This window comes from Schistocerca americana, chromosome 4 (assembly GCF_021461395.2).
Source record: "Schistocerca americana isolate TAMUIC-IGC-003095 chromosome 4, iqSchAmer2.1, whole genome shotgun sequence".
Taxonomy (NCBI): domain Eukaryota; kingdom Metazoa; phylum Arthropoda; class Insecta; order Orthoptera; family Acrididae; genus Schistocerca; species Schistocerca americana.
In genome coordinates, this window is record NC_060122.1 from 831,264,615 (window position 1) to 831,286,604 (window position 21,990).

General features: G+C 38.2%; 1 protein-coding gene across 1 annotated transcript in view; it reads left to right on the plus strand.

Moving 5' to 3' along the window:
- The window catches only part of LOC124613837 (osmotic avoidance abnormal protein 3-like), a 303,288-nt gene that overhangs the window by 17,367 nt on the left and 263,931 nt on the right, over window positions 1–21,990 (plus strand). The window contains exons 3-4 of the mRNA XM_047142560.1: window positions 9,688–9,973; window positions 19,977–20,231. Of these exons, the coding sequence (XP_046998516.1) occupies window positions 9,688–9,973; window positions 19,977–20,231 (541 nt within the window). The remainder of the gene's footprint in view (window positions 1–9,687; window positions 9,974–19,976; window positions 20,232–21,990) is intronic.

Genomic DNA, 21,990 nt, shown 5'->3' on the forward strand with positions numbered 1-21,990 from the left:
AGAGATCGGTTGGTCGGACATGTCCTGAGGCATCAAGGGATCACCAATTTAGAATTGGAGGGCAGCGTGGAGGGTAAAAATCGTAGAGGGAGACCAAGAGATAAATACACTAAGCAGATTCAGAAGGATGTAGGTTGCAGTAGGTACTGGGAGATGAAGGAGCTTGCACAGGATAGATTAGCATGGAGAGCTGCATCAAACCAGTCTCAGGACTGAAGACCACAACAACAACAACAACAACAACAACAACAACTAAGAAACAAAATTGACCATATGTATATATGAATTTTTTTGCTTATATCTAAGTTGTGTACCCATTCCCCAGAGTTTTTCCACATATTAGTTAATAACCAACATAAGGTACATGAACAATGTCAGATACTAAGTAATCATTGTGAAGGACACAGAGGTGCCACATACTTATTTGAGATTTGTCAGCACCTGACAAAGCTTGAAGGAATTCTCACTGTAGGTCATAGTTTCCCCAGCTGGTCGAATTGTGCAATATCCAGATGTGACAGTGGCCTGACATTTCCAACATGGGAATGTGAGGACAGGTACACTCATCATCAAGTTTCTGATCGACCATGTCTGACCAAAATGAGGGAGAGTCACCGAATTGTGCACATAGCTCATCGTAAGACCTTCACATATGCTCCTTACTTCCAATAACATCTAATGGACTTATAGCAGCATTCAGGTTAAGGAACTACTGTCCCATGTGTAGGCTGCATGCAACATTATTGACAAGTATTACAGCACCCATGGGAGAGCTCCCTTTCTTACAATACTTGGTATTACTCCTGATGTCATGGTATGAGGAAGCATCAGGTATGACTTCAGGTCAGGGCTGGTGACTGATGGAGCCTTGATGCCACAACAACATGCCATGGACATCCTGCATCCCCATGTATTAATCATGCAACAGCATTATGGTGCCATTTTTCAACAGGACAATGCTCGTCCCTACATGGCACATGATTGTATAAACTATCTGCTTGATGTTGAAATACTTCCGAGGCCAGCAAGAACCCCAGGTCAGAACACATGTGGGACCAGCTCAGTTGCCAACTCTGTCCCAGTGCCAATATCGAGGATATCAAGAACCAGTTACAGTACTTGTGGGCCAGTCATTGCATGAATCCAGGTCAGAGGATGTGATAACTGTGCTTGTACTGCCGAGTTCTTTGTAAATTTGACTCGATTGTGATATCACTGAAGTACCATAATTAGAAACCAGATTATATGGATTTACATGTTGCATATGCATTTGCATATTTGGCTCCTTTCCATCGGTTATTGCATATTTTAACTAAAGACTAGTGACAATGCATATTTTTGCTCTATGTTTACAGTATTTTAAAAATTTAGGTGGGCGGTCTCTAGCTCGATCTAATTTTGTTGTCTCACATATTGATCACGACCTAGAACTGTGTGCAGTCACTAATGGAGAGGCCACTGTGGAGCAAAATCACTACAGAAGAGGAACAGGAACAGGCAGACAGTCAATGCTCCTGCGCCCACACCCCTGGTTAATCCCCTCTGCTGTCGTACTGAATGTATCGGCAACACAAATTAAACTATGCAAGGTATTAGTCACACCTCCATTGTTTCAGTTTAGCTTCCTACACCCATCAAAAAAAGTTTTGCATCACCTCAGTTCCATGAGTTCCAGAACCTGTACAGAAAATTGGAATAGAGATCAACATAAACATCATTCCCGCCCTTTTTATTGCTCATGAAAACCACAAGTTGCATGTTGTATCACCATACAGCGAGACCTTCAGAGGTGGTGGTCAAGATTGCTGTACACACCAGTATCTCTAATACTCAGTAGCACGTCCTCTTGCATTGATGCATACTTGTATTTGTCGTTGCATACTGTCCACTAGTTCATTGGGGCACTGTTGGTCCAGATTGTCCTACTTCTCAACGGCAGTTTGGCGTAGATCCCTCAGAGTGGCCAGTGGGTCACATCATCCATAAGCAGCCCTTTTCAATCTATCCCAGGCATGTTCGATAGGGTTCATGGCTGGAGAACATGCTGGCCACTCTAGTTGAGCAATGTGGTTATTGTGATGGAAGTCATTCACAAGATCTGCATGATGGAGGTGCGAATTGTCATCCATGAAGATGAATGCCTCATCAATATGCTGCTGATATGGTTGCACTATCGGTCGGAGGATGGCACTCACATATTGTACAGCCGTTACGGTGCCTTACATGACCACTAGGGGTGCACGTCGGCCCAACATAATGCCACCCCAAAATAGCAGGGAACCTCCACCTTGCTGCACTCACTGGACAGTGTGTCTAAGGCGTTCAGCCTGACTGCAATGGCTCCAAACATGTCTCCGACAATTGTATGGTTGGAGGCATATGCAACACTCATTGGTGAAGAGAACATGATGCCAATTATGAGTGATCCATTTGGCATGTTGTTGGGCCCATCTGTACCGTGCTGCATGGTGTTGTGGTTGCAACGATGGACCTTGCCGTGGATGTCGGGAGTGAAGTTGCGCATCATACAGCCTATTGTGCACAGTTTGAATCGTAACATGACACTGCGTGACTGCCGAATAGCATTATTCAACATGGTGATGTTGCTGTCAGGATTCCTTCGAGCCGTAATCCATAGTCAGTGGTCATTCACTGCAGTAGTTGCCCTTGGGTGGCCTGAGCAGGGCATGCCATCGACAGTTCCTGTCTCTCTGTATCTCCTCCATGTCCGAACAAAATGGCTTTGGCTCACTCCGAGATACCTGGACACTTCCCTTGTTGAGAGCCCTTCCTGGTACAAAGTAACAATGCGGATGCTATTGAACCACAGTATTGATCATCTAAGCATGGTTGAACCACAGGTAACACGAGCTGTGTATCTCCTTCCTGGTGGAATGACTGGAACTGATCGGATGTTGGGCCCCCTCCATCTAATCATCTAATAGGCGCTGCTCATGCATAGTTGTTTACATCTTTGGGCGGATTTAGTGACATCTCCGAACAGTCAAAGGGACTGTGTCTGTGGTAAAATATCCACAGTCAACATTTGTCTTCAGTAGTTCTGGAAACTGGGGTGATGCAAAACTTTTTTTGATGTTTGTTTTACTTGTATATAATTGAACATGTTTACGACATTTAGTGTGTAATGTGTTGTGTGCCATGCCGCCCAAAAAAAGAAACATTGTTTTGTGGATAGCTGACCATCCTGGAGTATTTACATATGATGGAACTGTTTTATATTGTCAAGTTTGTGAGAAAATTGTTTCTTGGGAAAAAAAAGAAAAAAAGAAAAAAAAAAAAAAGAAAAAAAAGTTTCAAATAGACCAGCATGTCAAGACAAATCTTCATATTGCAGGAATGCAGAAGAAAGGACCATGACAACTTCTGATGACAGCAAGTTGCAGTAGCTGGGATTTGTCCAAAGGTAACCAAAAAAGTCGATTTAACATGGATCTGTGTGAAGCATTCATTGCAAACAATATTCCTCTTCACAAACTTACAAACCCTATCCTCAAAGGCTTCCTGCACAAATATTGCTTAAATCAAAGTATACCAGATGAATCGACATTGTGGAAAAATTACTTACTGAAAATTTACATAAATGTTCTGGGAGAAATAAACAATGAACTCAAGGACAGCATTATCTGGATTGCAGTTGACAAAACTACAGACACTTGTGGGGGTTACATTGCAAGTGTAATTGTTGCTACTTTAAAAGAAGAACCTTCTTCTTCTTATTTAGAAGCCTGCAAAGAATTTGAAAAAGTAAATCATTGTACGATTGCTAGATTTGTGAATGAGGGTATTATAAAAATTTTCCCAGGCTCTTCTGCAGACGAAAGGGTGTTTGTGTTTATTTCAGATACTGCTCCATATATGACCAAAGCAGAAAAAGCCATCCGAGTATTTTATCCCAATTTGATTCATGTGACGTGCTTTGCTCATGGAGTACATCGTCTTGCTGAAAAAGTACGTTCTACGTTTGTGAATATAAATAAACTGATTTCATCCACAAAGAAGTGTTTCTAAAGGCTCCTGCTTGTATCAAGACCTACAAAGAAAAACTACCACACGTGCCTTTACTTCCTTAACCAGTGGTAACTCATTGCAGTACGTGTGTCGAAGCTGTGTTGTTTTACAATGAACATTTCAAGGCCATTAGAGGGGTAGTAAATGACTTTGATAGTGCAGAGGCTTTGGCAGTTTGCCAGTGCAAGGAAGCTTTCAATGATTCCAGTATTGAAAAGGACATTGCTGTGATTAGCATTCATTTTTCCCATATACCTGCAAGTATTAAAAAGCTTGAAACTCAGGGTTTGGTGTTGAATGAATCTATACAGTTAATGAATAAAATTATTCTAGTGAACTCCTCATTGCTGGAGGAATTTCCAAGAAAACTTAAAGAAAAGTTTGAAAACATTTTAAACAATTACCCAGACTTTGAACACTTGTGCCAAATTAACAGTTATATTAATGAGACAGGTGAACTTTTACCAGAAACAATAAGTGCCGACATAGCACCCATATTCAGATAATACTGACCAGTTACCTCAGTTGATGTAGAACAGCCCTTTTCTGATTATAAAGTTGTTTTGAGTCATCGAAGACACAATCTACTACCTAACATTTGGAACCATACTTGGTCGTTTATGTTTACAGTAGCAGAGAAAGGTAAAATAAATCATAAATGAGGCTTTGGTCCAATTGTATTAATTAAAAGTTAATGCTGTTCAAAAAAAATTCAAGGTTCTATGCTGTTTTTTAAATAAAATATTATGGAGTTCGTGAGTGTACCCCTTTGCATGCATTATATCTTGAAGTTGATCCTGTACATATAGATTTTTTTGCTGTGACTTATTCACATCATATCCACTTGTCGCTGACAACAATAGAAAAGAAGGAACAATTCTTGAAACATGGTATGCATCCCCATTTTGCAGATTTTTAGACAACAATCCCAGAAAGCCCCCCCCCCCTTCCTAACCTCTACCAGAAAGTATTCAGAAAATATCAGCATCCTAAATGTACTGATTTTTCACGTGGCTAGTGCACTTCCTCATAATTAAATGCACAGGTTCGACTTTGAGATATAATGCACACAATAACTACCATGTTCTTTTATTATTTGATCTTGCACCATTTTCAAACATTATTTAAGCATTTTCCATGCATATTTGCATGAGTAGTTTAAGGTTTTTATGATGCATATAATCCGGTCTCTAATCATCACATTGACTCTCTGCCCTTGAGGTTTCATTTGATTTCCTCCTTCCACTCCGATTCTTAACCTTTTTTGTCAGGTAGTGTACATTACATTGATGTTGGAGAGAGAGAGAAAGAGAGAGAGAGAGAGAGAGAGAGAGAGAGAGAGGGGGGGGGGGGGGGGGAAGAGAGTCAGATACGTTACTGCCTTTCATAACGTTTGTGTACAGAAGAATGACAAAGGAAGCTACAATTTTGTGGAATTCTTCCTTTCCTGCAGTCATGAGGCTGAAATTACAGCTTTTATTTCAACCTAATAATACTCAGGAGGGGTAAGTCAAACAGTTTATTGTGACAACTAGAAAACCAATACAGCAGACCCATGTATAGAACTTTGCACCCAGCGTAATGACTGGGAATACAATAAACCCAAACACCACCTAGTAGTTACAGCTTATGTATCTTCATACAAGCTTTTCCATCAGTACAAAATCCAGAGAAATTCCAAATTACTGTTTCAGTGTGCCTAAAACGTTACACTGATTGTCAGAAATCATGTATGAATTTCAGGGTTGTGATTTTACAGTAAGAATACAGTAGTACAGAGGTGTTATCCATGTTCTTCACATAAAAGACCTGTTATAGTCTTTAGGTGCACTTCAGTAATGAGACATACCATATAAAGATCCTGAAGACCAGCTTGAGCCTTTACCTCAACAGTTGGGGCTAGCTCTAAATATAGCAGTGGTGGTGGGAGTGTAACAGTATGACTGAAACTTGACTGTGCTTGCATAGTGAGGTTGTACAAAAAAATTTGGGCTGAATATACTATAATGGAGCCTATAAAATGTTCTGAAATAGCAGTTTGGTGTTTTGTTGTTGTTGGGAGAAGAATCAGTACTGCAGCCTCCCCGTTGCTCAATGTAGGGCAGCAATTAGAGGCACTGATTTGTGATATATAGGGTGCAATACACCTTCAATTGATATTTTCTGAAAATGTTTGTAATTTGATATTCAACTGTTGTGGAATATTCTGAGATCTTATTTTTAATTTAATATTGCTATGATTTCAGAATATTCATGTGTTGTGCATAAATACAAGCACTCCTCTTTCAGCAAGCAATTCAGCTCCATCTATGGTTTGTGCTAAGTTTGTGTAAAAAATTGTTCTTCAAACACTGGAAGGTCCATGATGGAGTAACAACAATATGATGAAAAGGATAGATTGCTACTCACCATACAGAGGAGACACAGAGTTGCAGCAGGCACCATGAAAAGAGTCATACACATTTTAGCTTTCAGCCAAAAGGCATTCATCTGAAGTAGAAAATACACATGCCATCACACTACCACAACTCTCACACAGCCAACTACTGTCTCTGGCCATTGATGGGAGACTTTGACCAACTTCACCTGATGGGAGAAGTAATCAGGTTGGTTGCGATTAAGAGAAGGGTGGGGGACAGCAGGGTAGGGGTGGAGGAAGGTAAAATGCTGCTTATTGGAGGATGTATAGACATGGTTGAAATGGCTCTGAGCACTATGGGACTTAACATCTGAGGTCATCAGTCCCCTAGAACTTAGAACTACTTAAACCTAACTAACCTAAGGACATCACACACAACCATGCCCGAGGCAGGATTCGAACCTGCGACCGTAGCAGTCGCGCGGTTCCGGACTGCGCGCCTAGTACCGCTAGACCACCGCAGCCGGCGTATAGACATGGTGGGGATAGTGTAGTGCAACTAGGGGGTGTCATGAGGTTTGAGGGAGGAAGGGGGGTTTTGAGGGGAAGCAGAGAAGCAAAGGAGGGAAAAAAAGATTAGTGGGTGTCTTGGTCCAATAGATAGCTGTTTAGCTTTGAGTGGGAATAGGGAAGGGCATAGGTGTGTGAAGCGTGGAGACTAACAGAGGTTGAGACCAGGGGGTTAAGGGAACATAGGATATGTTGCAGGGAGAGTTCCCACCTGCACAATTCAGGAAAGCTAGTTTTGGTAGGACCCAGATGGCACAGGTTGTGAAGCAATCATTGTCACAAGAATGTGGTGTTGGTCAGCATGCTCAGCAGCAAGGTGGTCCAGCTATCTCTTGGCCACAGTCTGTCAGTGAACATTCATGCTGACAGTCAGCTTGTTGTTTGTCATGCCCACATAGAACACAGTACAGTGGCTGCAGCTTAGTTTAACACAGCACATTGGCAGCAGCTTAGTTTGTAGATCACATGACCGCTTTCACAGGTACCCCAGCCGTTGATGGGATAGGTGATGCCTGTGGGTAAACTGGAGTAGATGATGGTGGGAGGATGGCCTCTTGCACCTAACTCTTTTACGGGGATATGAGTCATGAGGCAAGGGTTTGAGGTGGAGGGGTGGAGTAGGGATGGATGAGGATATGGTGTAGGTTTGGTGTGCTGCAGAATACCAATGTGTGAAAGGTGGGAAAGATAGTGGGTAGGATATTCCTTATTTCAGGGCACATCAAGAGGTAGTCAAAACCCTTCCGAAGAATGTGATTCAGTTGCTCCATTTCTTGGTGGTTCTGAGTCATGATGGGAGTGCTCTGGCTGTATGGTGGTACATTAGGAAGTGATAGGTGGCTGTAGAGGTAAGGCACGGGAGATCTTTTTATGTACAAGTCTGGGAGGATAATTACAGTATGCGAAGACCTCAATGGAGAGGGACTGTTTGCCACTACAGATGTGATGGCAATGGGCGGCTAAATTGTGTGGAAGAAACTTGTTGGTATGGAATGGGTGTCAGCTTTTGAAGTGGAGGCATTGCTGGTGGTTGGTAGGTTTAATATAGATGGAGGTACTGATTTAGCCATCTTTGAGGTTCAGGTCAACACAGAGGAGGAAGGTGGCTTGTTGGGATTAGGTGGACTGAATGGGAGAGAAGGTGTTCAGGTTCTGGAAGAATATGGATAGGCTACCCTCACCCTTAGTCCAGATCATGAAGATATCATCAATTAATCTGAACAACAAGTTTGTTTGTGTGGTCGTCTTGAAAAGGTGGTTTTATTTACAAAACAAGTATAATCTGAACAAGGTGAGGGGTTCAGGATTCTGGGTGGTTAGGAAGGATTCCTCTAGACAGACCATGAATAGGATGGTGCCATGCTTTTGCCCATTTGTACCCCATGGATTTGTTTGTAAGTGATGCCTTCAAAAGTGACGCAATTGCTCATGGTGATGGGAATGAGGTTGTAGGTCAGGAATCAGTTGGGTGTTGGGAAAGCTAGCATTCAATAGCAATTAAGGATATTAGTGTAGAGAGAGGTGGCAACAAAAGTGATGAGCAGTTGTTGTGTGGTAAAGGAGCAGGAACAGTGGAGCATCAGTGGAGGAAATGTTAGCTGCTTTTTAAGTAAGAGGGTAGGTGATATGCTGAAGGTGCTGATCTAATAGCAGAGATTCTCTCAGTGGAAGCACAGTAACTGTCCACAATGGGATGTTCTGGGTGGTTGGGTTTATGGATTTTAGGAAGTGTGTAGAAGATAGGAGTATGGGGAGTGGTATTGGTGAGGAGAGAGAGAAACTGAGGGGAGAGGTTCTGGGATGGGGCTAAGGATTTGAGGAGAACCTGGAGAGCCTGCTGTATTTCTGGAAAGGGGTCACTGTGGCAGGGATTTTATGTGGATGCATCTGACAGCTGGTGAAGTCCTTTTGTAAGGCAATCCCCATGGTTCACAACCACAGCACTGGAGCCTTTGTCAGCAGGTAGCATTATAAAGTCAGGATCAATTTTTATGTGGTAGATTGTGGTTCTTTGTGCTGGTGTAAGGTTAGCTAGCTTCCCTGTTAAAGGACTTGGGAAACAATTGTAAGGTAAGGTTTGAGGTTAAGAAATCTGGGAATGTTAACAGGGGTGATTTGGGGATGGTGGGGATAGATAAAACAGTTGGATGGAGAAGTGATCTGAGTCAGGTAGTGTTAAATAGGCTTTGGGGGTTGAGTCTGATTGGTAGTGTTGATGGTGAAAATGTGCTATGTTGTGTGGACCAGAAGAAGGAGAGAAGGTCTTTAACAAGTCCAACATATCTGAATTTTGGAGTGAGGCAAAAGGTAAGGTTATTGGAATAGACTGATGCTTCTGTGGGACTTCAGCTTTTAGAGGAAAAGTTCATGTCTGTGTTTTAGGTCTGTTTAGGTTCTGGATTCTGTATGGTTGTGGGGGAGAGTTTCTGAGTGTGTGGTAAAGGTAGTAGGTCTCTGAGGCAGAGTTTGTTAGCTATCAGGGGAGATTTTGAGGGTATTCTAGAGGTGGTGGATGGTGGTAGTCCTGGATTTGATTGTGAAACTGTCAGGTTTATCTGAGACACAGATACATAACACACTTGATAACTCAGGGTTGGATTTTGTTTTAAAAAATGCAAATTGCTTTAGCTGTTTTTACATCATTATAAATGGTTCTCTCCTCATGATAACAGAGCAGAATGATGCATGTTTAGTGTTTTGAATGTAATCCATTTTGTCTGTTCTCACAGGATGTGTTAAATGGATACAACAGCACAATATTTGCTTATGGTCAGACTGGATGTGGAAAAAGTTTCACTATGCAAGGATCCTACGATAACTATTCTGAACGTGGTGTCACACCACGGGCCATAGAGCATATTTTTGAAGAAATAGCTCTTGCTGAGAATACAAAATATCTTGTTCTTGTCTCTCACTTAGAGATTTATAATGATGAAATAAGAGATTTGCTTGGAAGTGGCAGAAGAAATAAGCTTGAGCTCAAAGAACATCCAGAGCATGGAGTATTTGTTCAAGGTAAAAAAGGAAATACTAACTATTAGAGTTTGACATTATACAAAGAGCATTCAAAAAGTTTTGCACAGTCATCTCTAATTTTTTTATTTTTTTTTGCAGGAGGAGAATGAAATCTTTTGTGAACATACTTGGAACACTTAGCTATAAGTTGGTATATAAAAGTATTTTCTTTTATTTGCAGGTGAGCCATAATGGACTGTGAAGTGGATGTCAGGTTGCAACAATGATTGGTGATGGAGTTCCTCTTCAAGACCGACGATGACTCTGCCACAACGATTCACAGGAAGTTGCTCCCTGTTTATGAGGAGGACACAGTGGATTGCAGCAGTATCCAGCAGTGGTTGCAGAGGTTTAAAGAAGGTGATTTCTCTCCACTGGACAGTCCATGATGTGGTAGACCATCAATGGCAGTAAGTGATGTGAATAGGGAGACCATTGATCAAATAATCCAAAATGACAGATATGTGACGACATGACAGCTTGCTGAAATGACTCATTTGTCATTGGGTAGTGTGATATCACTGGTACAATCACTAGGGTACAGAAAAACCTGTGCACGTTGGGTGCCTAGATTATTGACAAATGAGGAAGAATGAGTGCGAGGGTCTCATGAAGACCTTTACTGAAGAGTGGAAACAGTGTTTTGATGGCATCATTACCCAGGATGAAACATGGTTGTTTTTGTTTGAACCTGAGAGCAAAACCCAATCCATGGAGTGGCGCCATCTGGGTTCCCCTCGGAAGAAAAAAAACCAAGGCTTTCACAAACACCAGGCCGAAAGGTGACGGTCTCCTCCTTCTGGGATCAGTGTGGTGTGATTTTCATTGACTTTTTCGAACCTGGCTCCACAATTAACCAGGACCATTACTGTTTGTCATTGCACAAGCTGCAACATGCCATCAAGGCCCGCAGACCACAGCTTCAGGGTCAGCTCATCAGACTACACCATGACTATGCCAAACCCCATACAGCCCTTATGACACAGGAGAAAATCAGGAAAATGGGTTGGAAAATTGTTCCTCAACCTCCCTGCAGTCCGTACTTAGTTCTGTCTGATTTGTACTTCTTTGGTCATCTGAAGGCCCACCTGCATGGTAAAACATTTGATATTGAGAAAAACCTTATTTCCTGTGTCAAGTGACACTCAACCCCCAGAATTTTACCAAAGTGCATTTACATCATGGAAAGAATGTTGGGCCAGATGTGTCACAGCTGATGGAGGCTACATTGAGTAGGCTAAATGTATAGCTAAATGTTCCAAGTATATTCACAAAAAATTTCGTTCTCTTCCTGCAAAAAATAAAAAAATTAGAGGTGACTGTGCAAAACTTTTTGACCACCCTTTATACTATCTGTATGTTAATGTTCAGAATCGCATCAGTTCAAAATTAAAATAAAGAATATTTCTTTTCTTAAGCATATTGATATTAGATAACAGCCAATGTATTTGTTGTAATTTGTACAAGTTTCTTTCTCTTACCACCACTACACACCTTTCTCATATTGCAACTATACATTGAAACCAGTGTATAGCAGCTTATGACATTGTGTCTGCTTGATTGTTTCGTTATTAATGTCTTTCAAGTATATGAATAGTTATTTTGTGGTTAATACCTCTTCATTACCATTTCTGCTGGAGTATCAACTTACTCAGGTCTATAAGGCATGTTGAGAAAGTAAGTGTACTGTGACCATAAGAAGCTGTGTTTCTTTGTTCTTGAGGGTTGGAAACACAGTTTGGTAGAGGGGAATTCCTTGACCTGAGTAAGTCTCACAGAAATATGGTAATATGTAAACTCATATTGTAGTGTCCAGTTATGTGAAAGATGTTGGTAAGAGATCCGTCCAAGTGCAAGCCATCTGTTGTGATCCGCTTCCTATTCATGGTAGGAATAACAGGTACTGGAATTTTTTCATGAATCAAATAGTTTACAGTGAAGGTGTTATGAACAGAACAAATTTGTTTAAGTAGTGTAGGGATTTTGTTGGAGACAAAACAAATATTCATAACGAACAGAGGAGTGGAAGGTCTTCCATTTTGACTGAGGAGTTGGTGCAAAAAATCGAGTAAACTGTTGGTGAAGACCACCATGTCTGACAGTGGATGAAATTTCTGTGATGTTTGTGCAACTCTCCAGAATTCTCTTGTATGAAACACTCACAGAAACACTGGGATAATGGAAACCGTGTGCAAGATTGGGCACAAAACAGCTGACACAGCAGCACAAGAAAAATGGAGTCAGTAGTGCCTGCATGTTTCTTGAGCTACTTGAGTTAGAAGATGAGAATTTTCTGAGCTCTCTTGTGACTGGAGATGAAACTTGTGTGGCTCATTACATGCCTGAGACAAAAAGAGTGTCATCACAGTGGCATCACACCAATTCCCCATCTGCCAAAAAATTCAAATCCACAATTTTGGGCAAAAAAATCATGGCCTCAGTGTTTTGGGGGGACCCACAACACATGATGATATTGTGAGACCCTCAAAAATCTCAAAAGGAATATTAAAAACAAAGGAGGGGAATGCTGACAAGAGGAGTGTGCTTGTTGCATGACATTGTCCGTCCTCACACAGCACTAGCCACCAAGGTACTATTGGATTCCCTGCCCCCCCCCCCCCCCCCCCCCACGCATATTCCCTTCACTTGACACATTCAAATCATCATCTTTGCAGCTTCCTGAAAGCATACATGAGTGGAATTAAACTATCAACTGATGAGCAGGTGGAGAAAGCGGTTCTGAAGTGGGGGGAAGGAATTGATGGGAGAGTTCTTCAAGAAGGGCCTAAAGAAGCTTGTGCCAAAGCTCACCACATGCATTGAACAGGATGGTGATTATGTGAAAAAATGGTCAACAAGTGTATGAACAATATCCTGCAGTTTTTTTCAAAGACACTTTTCCTAAAAAAGATATAAAAACAAGCACGCTTACTTTTGAACATGCTTTATAACACAGTTATTTCTAGGGAATGTGTGTAACAAGTAAAAATCAGATTTCAGTATAGAATGGAATTTCATAGGCAGCAAAATACATGCTTAGTTGTAGAAGACTGACTATCTAGAGCAGCTCAATATCACAACAAACAAAAAAAACATTTATACAGAAGAAAATTAATTGCGATTATTTGAAATTTTCTGAGACCTACAACATACTGGAATGGTGATAATCCAAGAATAAGGATAGGAGCAGATAGGTATTGAAATCTCTTTAATTTTAAAGGATTTCATTTTTACACACTTTTACCTTTTTCAACTGGAATAATGATTGCACTGATACATCAGTGTAGTACCACAGTTCACTCAAAAAAGCAAACATTCAGCCGTGCAGTGTGCAAGGAATGTAAAAAATGTATTGTAAAAGGAATTCTGTGTGTAAAGTGTCACGTCTAGCTACATAAAAAGTGTGCAGAAGTGAACCTAAAATTCACGAATGATGATTTCTTGTGGTGCTGGCAGGATTGTTTACGTAACTGTTTATGTGACAAAAAAGTTGATCTCCAAACTGAAGCGAATTCAAAAGAAAGTGTTATTCAAATGCTGCAAAAAGAAATTGAATACCTCAAAGAAGACTTGTTAGCAGTAAAAAATGAAAACGCTGAGCTTATGCATCAAAAAGATGTGGTTATGGGGACTACAAAGCCTGAAACAATGAAAATCTGCTGATGCGGAATAATACAAACTGTGTTTCAAAAAACAATAATGACACATCCTGTGAAAGCAATGCAATGAAAATAAGAAATATTGCTGCCTAGAGATGAATATGTGGAACTTATTCATGAAGAAAACTGTGACTCAAACTAATCCCAAGAAATGATCGACACCACAAGGAAGTACACCATTTGTGGAGGGATACAAATACGAGATCCCTGTGAAATGGGCATTTCAGGTCACGTGAATTAAAACAAAGTGCAGACTCAGTAGCCATAAATACTATGCATAAATGGACAACTGAAATGTTCAAGAACAAAAGAGGAAGACTTTATAGCATCAAAAGTGTAGTTGAAAATGAATTTCTCATAATTAGGGAAAAATTTTTGAAAAATATCATAGTGACAATCTGTGAAATTGATGTCCACCTGGGCAGTACGTCCCATAAGCTCAGTAACTTTTTTATAAAAATTGACAATTAAAGAGAAAACTTCAAAAAAGAAGTAAACAAAAATAACAAAGGCATTTTCATCCATGTTGAGATGCAGTGTACAAGGAATGGAGTGAAACTGCATTAGGTGTTTCACAGGACCTTCTGTTCTTGATATATGTGAATGACCTTCCTTCTTATCTGAAACAAGAAGCTAAACTAACACTGTTTGCTGATGATACAACCATCATTATTAGTCCAGTAAAAGAAGCTCTAATAGAAAATGATACAAATGATGTCTTCAGAAAAGATATTAATTGGTTTTCTGCAAATGGGCTTGTCTGAACTTTGTAAAAACACAGTAAATCCAATTTTCTGTTGCAATGAGTACAGTTCCTTCAATAAATATAACACACCAGCAGAAGTCAGTAGCCAGGGTAGAGCATTCTAAGTTTTTGGGTGTACATATAGTTGAGATGCTTAGTTACAAAATTCATATTTTTGGCTCTCCTAAAGCAACTAGGTTCAGCAACTTTTGCAATCAGAATAATTGCCAATTTTGAGGAGATAGAAATTAGTAAGCTGATATACTTTGCTTAGTTTCACTCTCTGATCTCATATGGAGTAATAATTTGGGGTAACTCAACACGTAGGCAAAAAATATTCACATAGATACAGCAACCATTGGTATAACAGTTGTAAATTGTTGTAACTGTGTTGGAAAAGTATCAGAGCTCCAAGCACTAATAGAAAGCAATGATGCTCAAATCGTTATAGGCAATGAAAGCTGGGTAAAGCCAAAGATAAGTTCAGTCAAAATTTTTGCAAAGAACCTAACATTGTTATGAAAGGATAGTCGCATCATTCCTCTCTAATTTCCAGTGCATACTAGATATAATAAAGAAACAAGAGAAGAAAAAATTTAATAGCAGCTGATTTTAATATAAACACTGCAAATGACAATAAAGAATAAACAAAATTTATTGATTCAATCAAAAAATCTAGTTTTAAACTAAATATTACAGAGTTCACTAGAGCAAATATTCACTCAACAATATGCACTGGTAACCTTTACCACTTTGATAATGTACATAAATTCTGTTGAGACTTAGGACTTGTCGGTCACTCAGACTTGTTTGTCTCACTGCCAAAAACTGATGAACATAATGCACGAAAAACTTAAATCAAAAGAAGTTTCAATAAAACAAATATTGAAATATTCTATAAGAAACTAAGTAAAGTTAAGTGGTCTCTTGGGGATGGTGATTCAACAAATGAAAACTTTAGTACATTCTTAAACAGTTTTCTTGGAGCATTTAATGAAATGTTGCCACCAAGATCATATTGCAATAAAACATCAAGCAAGATAAGAAGAATCACACCAGAAATAAAAATTTCCAGTGAGAGAAAAAGGAAGCTACACAGTCAGCTGAAATACAACATATCCTGATTTTGTAACATGTTAGGAAGTATAAAACTATTTTAAAAAAACTTGTGAAAGCTTTAAAACAAATGGAAAATAATAAATTCATGCTAGGGCAAGAAATAAAACACGGGCAGTTGTGACGAATCAAGCTGGGATCTTTTTATTTCCTCTCTTGTTTTGCCATCTTACTGCTTAAATTCATTTTTTCATTTTAACTAATTACCATTAACAAACAGGAGTGTAATCTGCATTTTCATAAAAGAGAAAGGTTGGCCCTCAGTTTTAAAGATAGTAGCACCAGATCTAATTTTGTGCTTAGTTTTATGTATGTACTTGATTTTCTAATTTATTTTGACTATTTATAGTTATTATCTTTCATTATAGGGTAAAATCAGTAATTGTTCTGTGACTTAAATTCTGTTGTTGACTTACACACAAATATAACTTATGTAATAATGATAAAATTTGGAAAAAGAATCACTAGGATTCTTAAAGTATTTATTTGGCTCTATTCGAAAACATGTTAGCAAAGCCAGCTCTTAATTAATTCCAAAGTCATTACCAGTGTCTTCAAAAGTCTTCTACATTAGCATGACTACCACCAAATTATCAATTAGGATGAACGGGCATAGGAAAAGGGTATATACTAGCAACTCACTATATCCTGTTGCTGAGCATGCTCTACAACATGACATTCATGACCTTGGCACCTGTTTCACCACACGCGCCATCTGGATTCTTTCTCCAGACACCAGTTTCTCAGAACTCTGCAGGTGGAAACTGGCACTACAACATGTCGTAGGTTCTCACCTCCCACCTGGCCTTAATTTACGTTAATTTCTTCTGTCTCAGCTTTTCTTCACTCTAACTACTCTTTGCTTCACTCCGTTTCAATTTACCACATCCTTCATTGTGTTTCTCATCTATTTTGCACCACCGCCTCCCACCTCTGTTACGTACAATGCCCTTAGCTTCTCAGTCTTATTAACTCATGCACAATGTTTTAGTAGTAATCTCTGTCTTGCGTCTTACCCTGTCTTCCACCTTTAAGGTGTCACATTTCCAAACCTCGCCCGATGCAGTCTCGAACAATCAGTCTTTCCTTCTCATCTTGTACGATAAGTCTCCTCTGACCCGCAGTTCTGGGTGACTTTCCCATAATCTATCCCTGTTTCCTAGACCTCTCCAGGCCTTTTCTTTCACCCTTCTTCCTTCCCCTTCAACTCTTCTGCCTGATGAAGGAGCCACTGGTTCCAAAAGGTTGCTTATCATAAGTCTTTTATGTGTGTGTGTTCTGCTGCTGCTTGGTGAGTAGATTTTTTATCTATCCAATTAAATAATTTTATCAGTAATTGATAGCTTGACATGATTTATTTCTTTAGTTAAACATTTCATTCTTGATAATGTATCCTCCTTGTTTCATCTGAATTTCAGCATCATGTTCTAAAGCTTATTAAAAGCTGGTAATAAGTGAATAGCAACTGAATTTCTCATTTGCAACCCAGTTAGTAAATCATTACAGTCTCTCATAATCAAATAAAATATTGATCTGGTTTTGGAATCAAATAACGTTTTTGAAGGACTGCTTTTCCACTTTTGAGTGTTACCAGTACTTAAAAAGCAGCGTTATATATGTACATGATTATCCATACATTTATGAGGACTTTTATTGTAAACTTGTTCAAATACAACAAGAAGTTGTCAGATGACAGATTTTGGTGCTATTTCCTCCTGTGTTTCACAAAACTGTCAAATTTTTAAGCAGAGCAGTAAACCGTTGTAGTGGCTACTTCATAGTTTCTTGTATATCCCTTGCATTAATACCATGTGAGTCAAATGTCATGTGATTCTTCAAGCAATGGCCATACTGTATCAAGTGCTTCAGCATACGAGGACTTCTTGAATCTGTTCAAAGGTGAGTACCATTTGCCGAGTCCTGCCCTTCCAAATTATTCAAAATATATCTGCATGTGACCTCAATAATCAAAGCTTTATCAAAAAATATAAGCTGAGCCCTATACCTCATAACAATTTAAAAATGTTAACATTGGCAGTAATAGTTCAATCTGCAAATATGACAACACTCTTTCCAGAAACCATTCATCCAACTTGAATCTGGCAGAGAGAGTTTTTTACCAATGCTGCTATTTTACTCAATATCTCCATATGTTCTTACATTAGCTAGAATATAAATAACTCAAATCAGAGCTTCATTCTGTGTACATTGTCTTGGTCATTTGAGTGTTTGATTACTTTTAGGAAACCATTTATTTATTTATTTATTTATTTATCCATCTTTAAGCATTTACATGCAATCGATGTCCTCATGAGTAATGTACAATTTACATATTAAGAAATATAACTATTGTGAGGTATCACACAAAGCTAAAGTATACATTTTAAAAGAACATACATAATAAAGGAATACATTTGATAAATAAAGATATCCCACATAACTAAAGTGTGCATTTTAAAGAATGTGCATAATAAAAGAATACATTTCATACATAAGGATTTCTCCACATGTTTAACAGTTAAATGTGGAACTACAGAGACAAAGAAAGCTTTGGAAGAGGTACAAACAGAGTTTAAAGTTGTTTCGTAAGTCAGGTTTATTTTTGAAGTTTTCAAATTCTTTAACACTGTAAAAAGCTTTGTCTTTCAGCCATTTTTAGTATTACTCTTAAATATATTAAGAGAGACACAATGTGCCTGCACAGGTAATGTGTTAAAAAGCCTTATTCCCATGTATTCATAACTGTCTTGTGTTTTCTTGAGTCGAGTTGTTGGTATGTCTATCTTAAATGTTTGACAAGTGTTATGATTGTGAACAGACTGGCTAAGGTTGTAACTGTTAAAGTTTTCTTTTATATAAAAAGAGAAGGAACTGTCATTATCTGTAATTCTTTGAAGTATGACCTACATGATATGTTATTTTTGGTAATCCCAGAGATGCTCCTGATAGCTTTCTTCTGCCAAATAAAAATTTTCCTGGACCGTGGAGAATTACCCCATAGGAGAATACCATAGCTAATATGGCAGTGAAAGAATGCATAATAGGAATTAATCAGCAGGCTTTTAGAAACACAGGTGTATAATTTTTTCAGTAGACAGATAACTCGCAAAAGCTTTCGAGATATGTTGTCTATGTGACTCTGCCAGGTTAATTTTGTATCTAAGTATATGCCAAGAAGTTCGGTAGAAGTGTACTCAAATCAGCATTGGATAAGCTGAAGGATATATTTACAGTCTTTTCATAGTTAATAGCTAACTCATTGGCTTCGAACCACATATTGGATACTCTGAGAAAATCTTTAATTTCCTCCTTCAGTTTTTTCATGTCCTTCCCTGAATTGATGAAAGTTGTATCACTTGTGTAAAGCACAGATTTGCGTGGCATATTGCTGGGCAGGTCATTTATAAATATTATAAACAGTAATGGCCCAAGCACTGATCCTTGGGGAACACCTCTAGTGACATTCAGTAACTGTGATTTTTGACCGTTGTAGCTTACAGTTTGCTTTCTGTTACTCTGTTACTGATATATGATTTAATGAGGGAGAGTTCCAGATACCTAATGCCATAACACCTTAGTTTTTCCAGCAGTAATGTGTGGTTTACAGAATCAAATGCTTTGCTTAAGACCACTAGTGTGACTTCAGCAGATAATTTGGATTCAAAAGAAAATTGCACAATAGAAACAACATTTTCAACAGCATTAATTGTTGATTGTTGATATTGAGACTTAGTCAGTATATTGTTTTTTGACAAATAAATGTTAATTTGCTTTTGTATACAATATTAGATTATTTTTGAAAAAATAGGTATCAGAGAAATTGGATGATAGTTATTAGTGCAGGATTTATCACCCTTTTTGTGTAATGAAATTATTACTGTCTTCTTTAGACATTCTGGAAAAATACCACTATCAAATATCCAGTTTATGAGTGTGCAGAGAGGGAATGATATCAAATCGATTATTTTTTTAATCACAAAATTTGAGAGACCATAAATATCTTCTGATCTGGAGTCACTTAACTTTGCCAATGATTTAATTACATCACTTATTTACACATGTCCCCAATTACAGGTTGCCATGGTATCAGCAAAGTTTTGTAAAAACTGGTTTATATAAGTAGATTGTGAATTTGATTTTGAACTCTTCTTATGAGAAGATGAGGGATTAGGGTTTGCTGCATTGATAAAAAAGAGGTTAAATTCATCTGGGGTGACATTAACATCAGTTGTAACTTTTACACTATGACTACCTGTACCTAATTCTAGTTTACTGACCCTCCACACAGCCTTACACTTATTATAGATGATGCAAGCATGACTCTTTATGCAGTTCCTTCACGAACAAATAATCATGTCTCTGTTGGATGTGGGATAATGATCAACAGCTGATCTGACAACAGAGCGAGTATGGGATACTTATGTATGTGGAGGCAATGAGATTGTTTTATGGCATTCTTTGTCTTGTTCTCTTTATATTTCAGGTATATCTCTTCATTCAGTTCAAGGTGTACATGATTGTGAGAAACTCATGCAAAAAGGTATCAACAATAGGATAACAGCAGAAACACAAATGAATTATGATTCTTCACGCTCACATTCAGTCTTTACTATACATGTAGAAATCGTCCCTGTTAATACATCAGAAGTTGATGGAATGCAAATGAAATTTCAAAACATACGAAAGGGAAAGTTAAATTTGGTAGACTTAGCTGGAAGTGAGCGTCAAGGTAAAGCAGGTAAGTGCAAAATGAGTCGAACTCTATATGTAGAATGTGTGTAGAATGTTGTTTATTCATCCATAACGTAGTTACAAATCAAAGATTTTTGTACTGCAGACATGTCAGATTACTTTTTAAAAAATAAGGTTACAATAATTAACATATTTAAGCAGGCATTTCTGAATTTTTAGACATGAACAATTTAACAAGAACATATATAACACTTATGGTCATTTTGCAGCTTGCAATACAATTTACACAATATATTAACAATTTATTATACAGTACATAACCTGTATTGTTTCTTTTCTTTTCAAATTGCCAAACTTTTCTGCAAGAATTCTTCACTTGAATATTAACACTTATGGTCATTTTGCAGCTTGCAATACAATTTAGACAATATATTAACAACTTATTATACAATAGATAACCTTTATTCTTTCCTTTCTTTTCAAATTTCCAAACTGTCCTGCAAGAATTCTTCAATTGAATAATAACATTTTTCCTCTAGTGTATTAAATAGCAATCTTTTTAGCGGGTCAAACTCTTTTCCTCTAGTGTATTAAATAACAATCTTTTTAGTGGGTCGAACTCCATATTTAACAGATTTGTGTTATTTAATTTATTGTAAATTTTTAATCCCGTGTACAATGGTGTTTGAGCATGAAGTTTTAAATTATGAGAGGGAAATTTGAAGCTGGGTCTGCAACAAATACTGCAATTGTGGCTGAAATGAAAATTGTCAAGTGAGTTTTGATTTTTATATATGAAAATAAAAGTTTCATAGATGTACAGAGATCAAATGGTTAGTATTTTTAATTGTTTAAATAATGGGCAACATGATGTTTCTTTCACACTAAGCAGTTGTTTCTTATGGTTGTCTTTTGAAGTTCAAGTAATCTTGAGCTGTTCATGGAGTTTTCCCAGAAAATTATTCCATATCGAATTATAGGCTCAAAGTAGCTGTAGTAGACTATCTATGTGGTGTCCGAGTGTGTGGAACCAGACAAGAAATTCATCATATAAGCTAGGCTGTTTAGTTTGTTTCTTAAGAAGTCAACATGTCAGCATGTGCCTTCCAATTTAAATTTCTGTCAATATTTAGTCCTAGAAATTTTACATTACTTGCCTCAGTCAATTCCTGATCACCATGCACTGTTTTTATGAGAGATGCTGACGATGTTTTAGCACAGAACTGCACAAATTATGTTTTTGTGACACTGTGTTTTAATCCATTGTGCTGAAACCATAATTCTAGGTTTCCCATTATATTTTCCACAGTATCATGAATTTGCTCTAAATTGTCATTTTCAATTAGAACTGAGGTGTCATCAGTGAATAAAACAGAGTGAACATCAATGCTTAAAGGTAGATCATTTCTTAACAGTTGAAAAAGATAAGGTTTTAAAATTGAGCCCTGTGGGACCTCTGTACAAATCTTTTTCCAGTCCAAGAATGACTTTTTTCCATTTGAATTTAGAATAACACTCTGTTTTCTTTCTGAAAAATAAGATTTGAACCACTGTAGTACCCTTCCACAGCTCCATGTCTTTTCACCCTTGTCTAAAGCAGAGCTTATCTTTTCAGTGAATTCCCTGATAGCATTTATTGTATTTTTCCCCTTTTGAAACCCAAATTGATTTTTAGCTATAATATTGTTTTCTATAAGAAAGTTTTCAGTCCCTTCTATCACCTTAGCAAAAACTGGCAGCAGGGAGATAGGGGAGTAGTTTCCCATGTCATCTGCTGAGCCTTCTTGAACAATTGTCTTATTTCA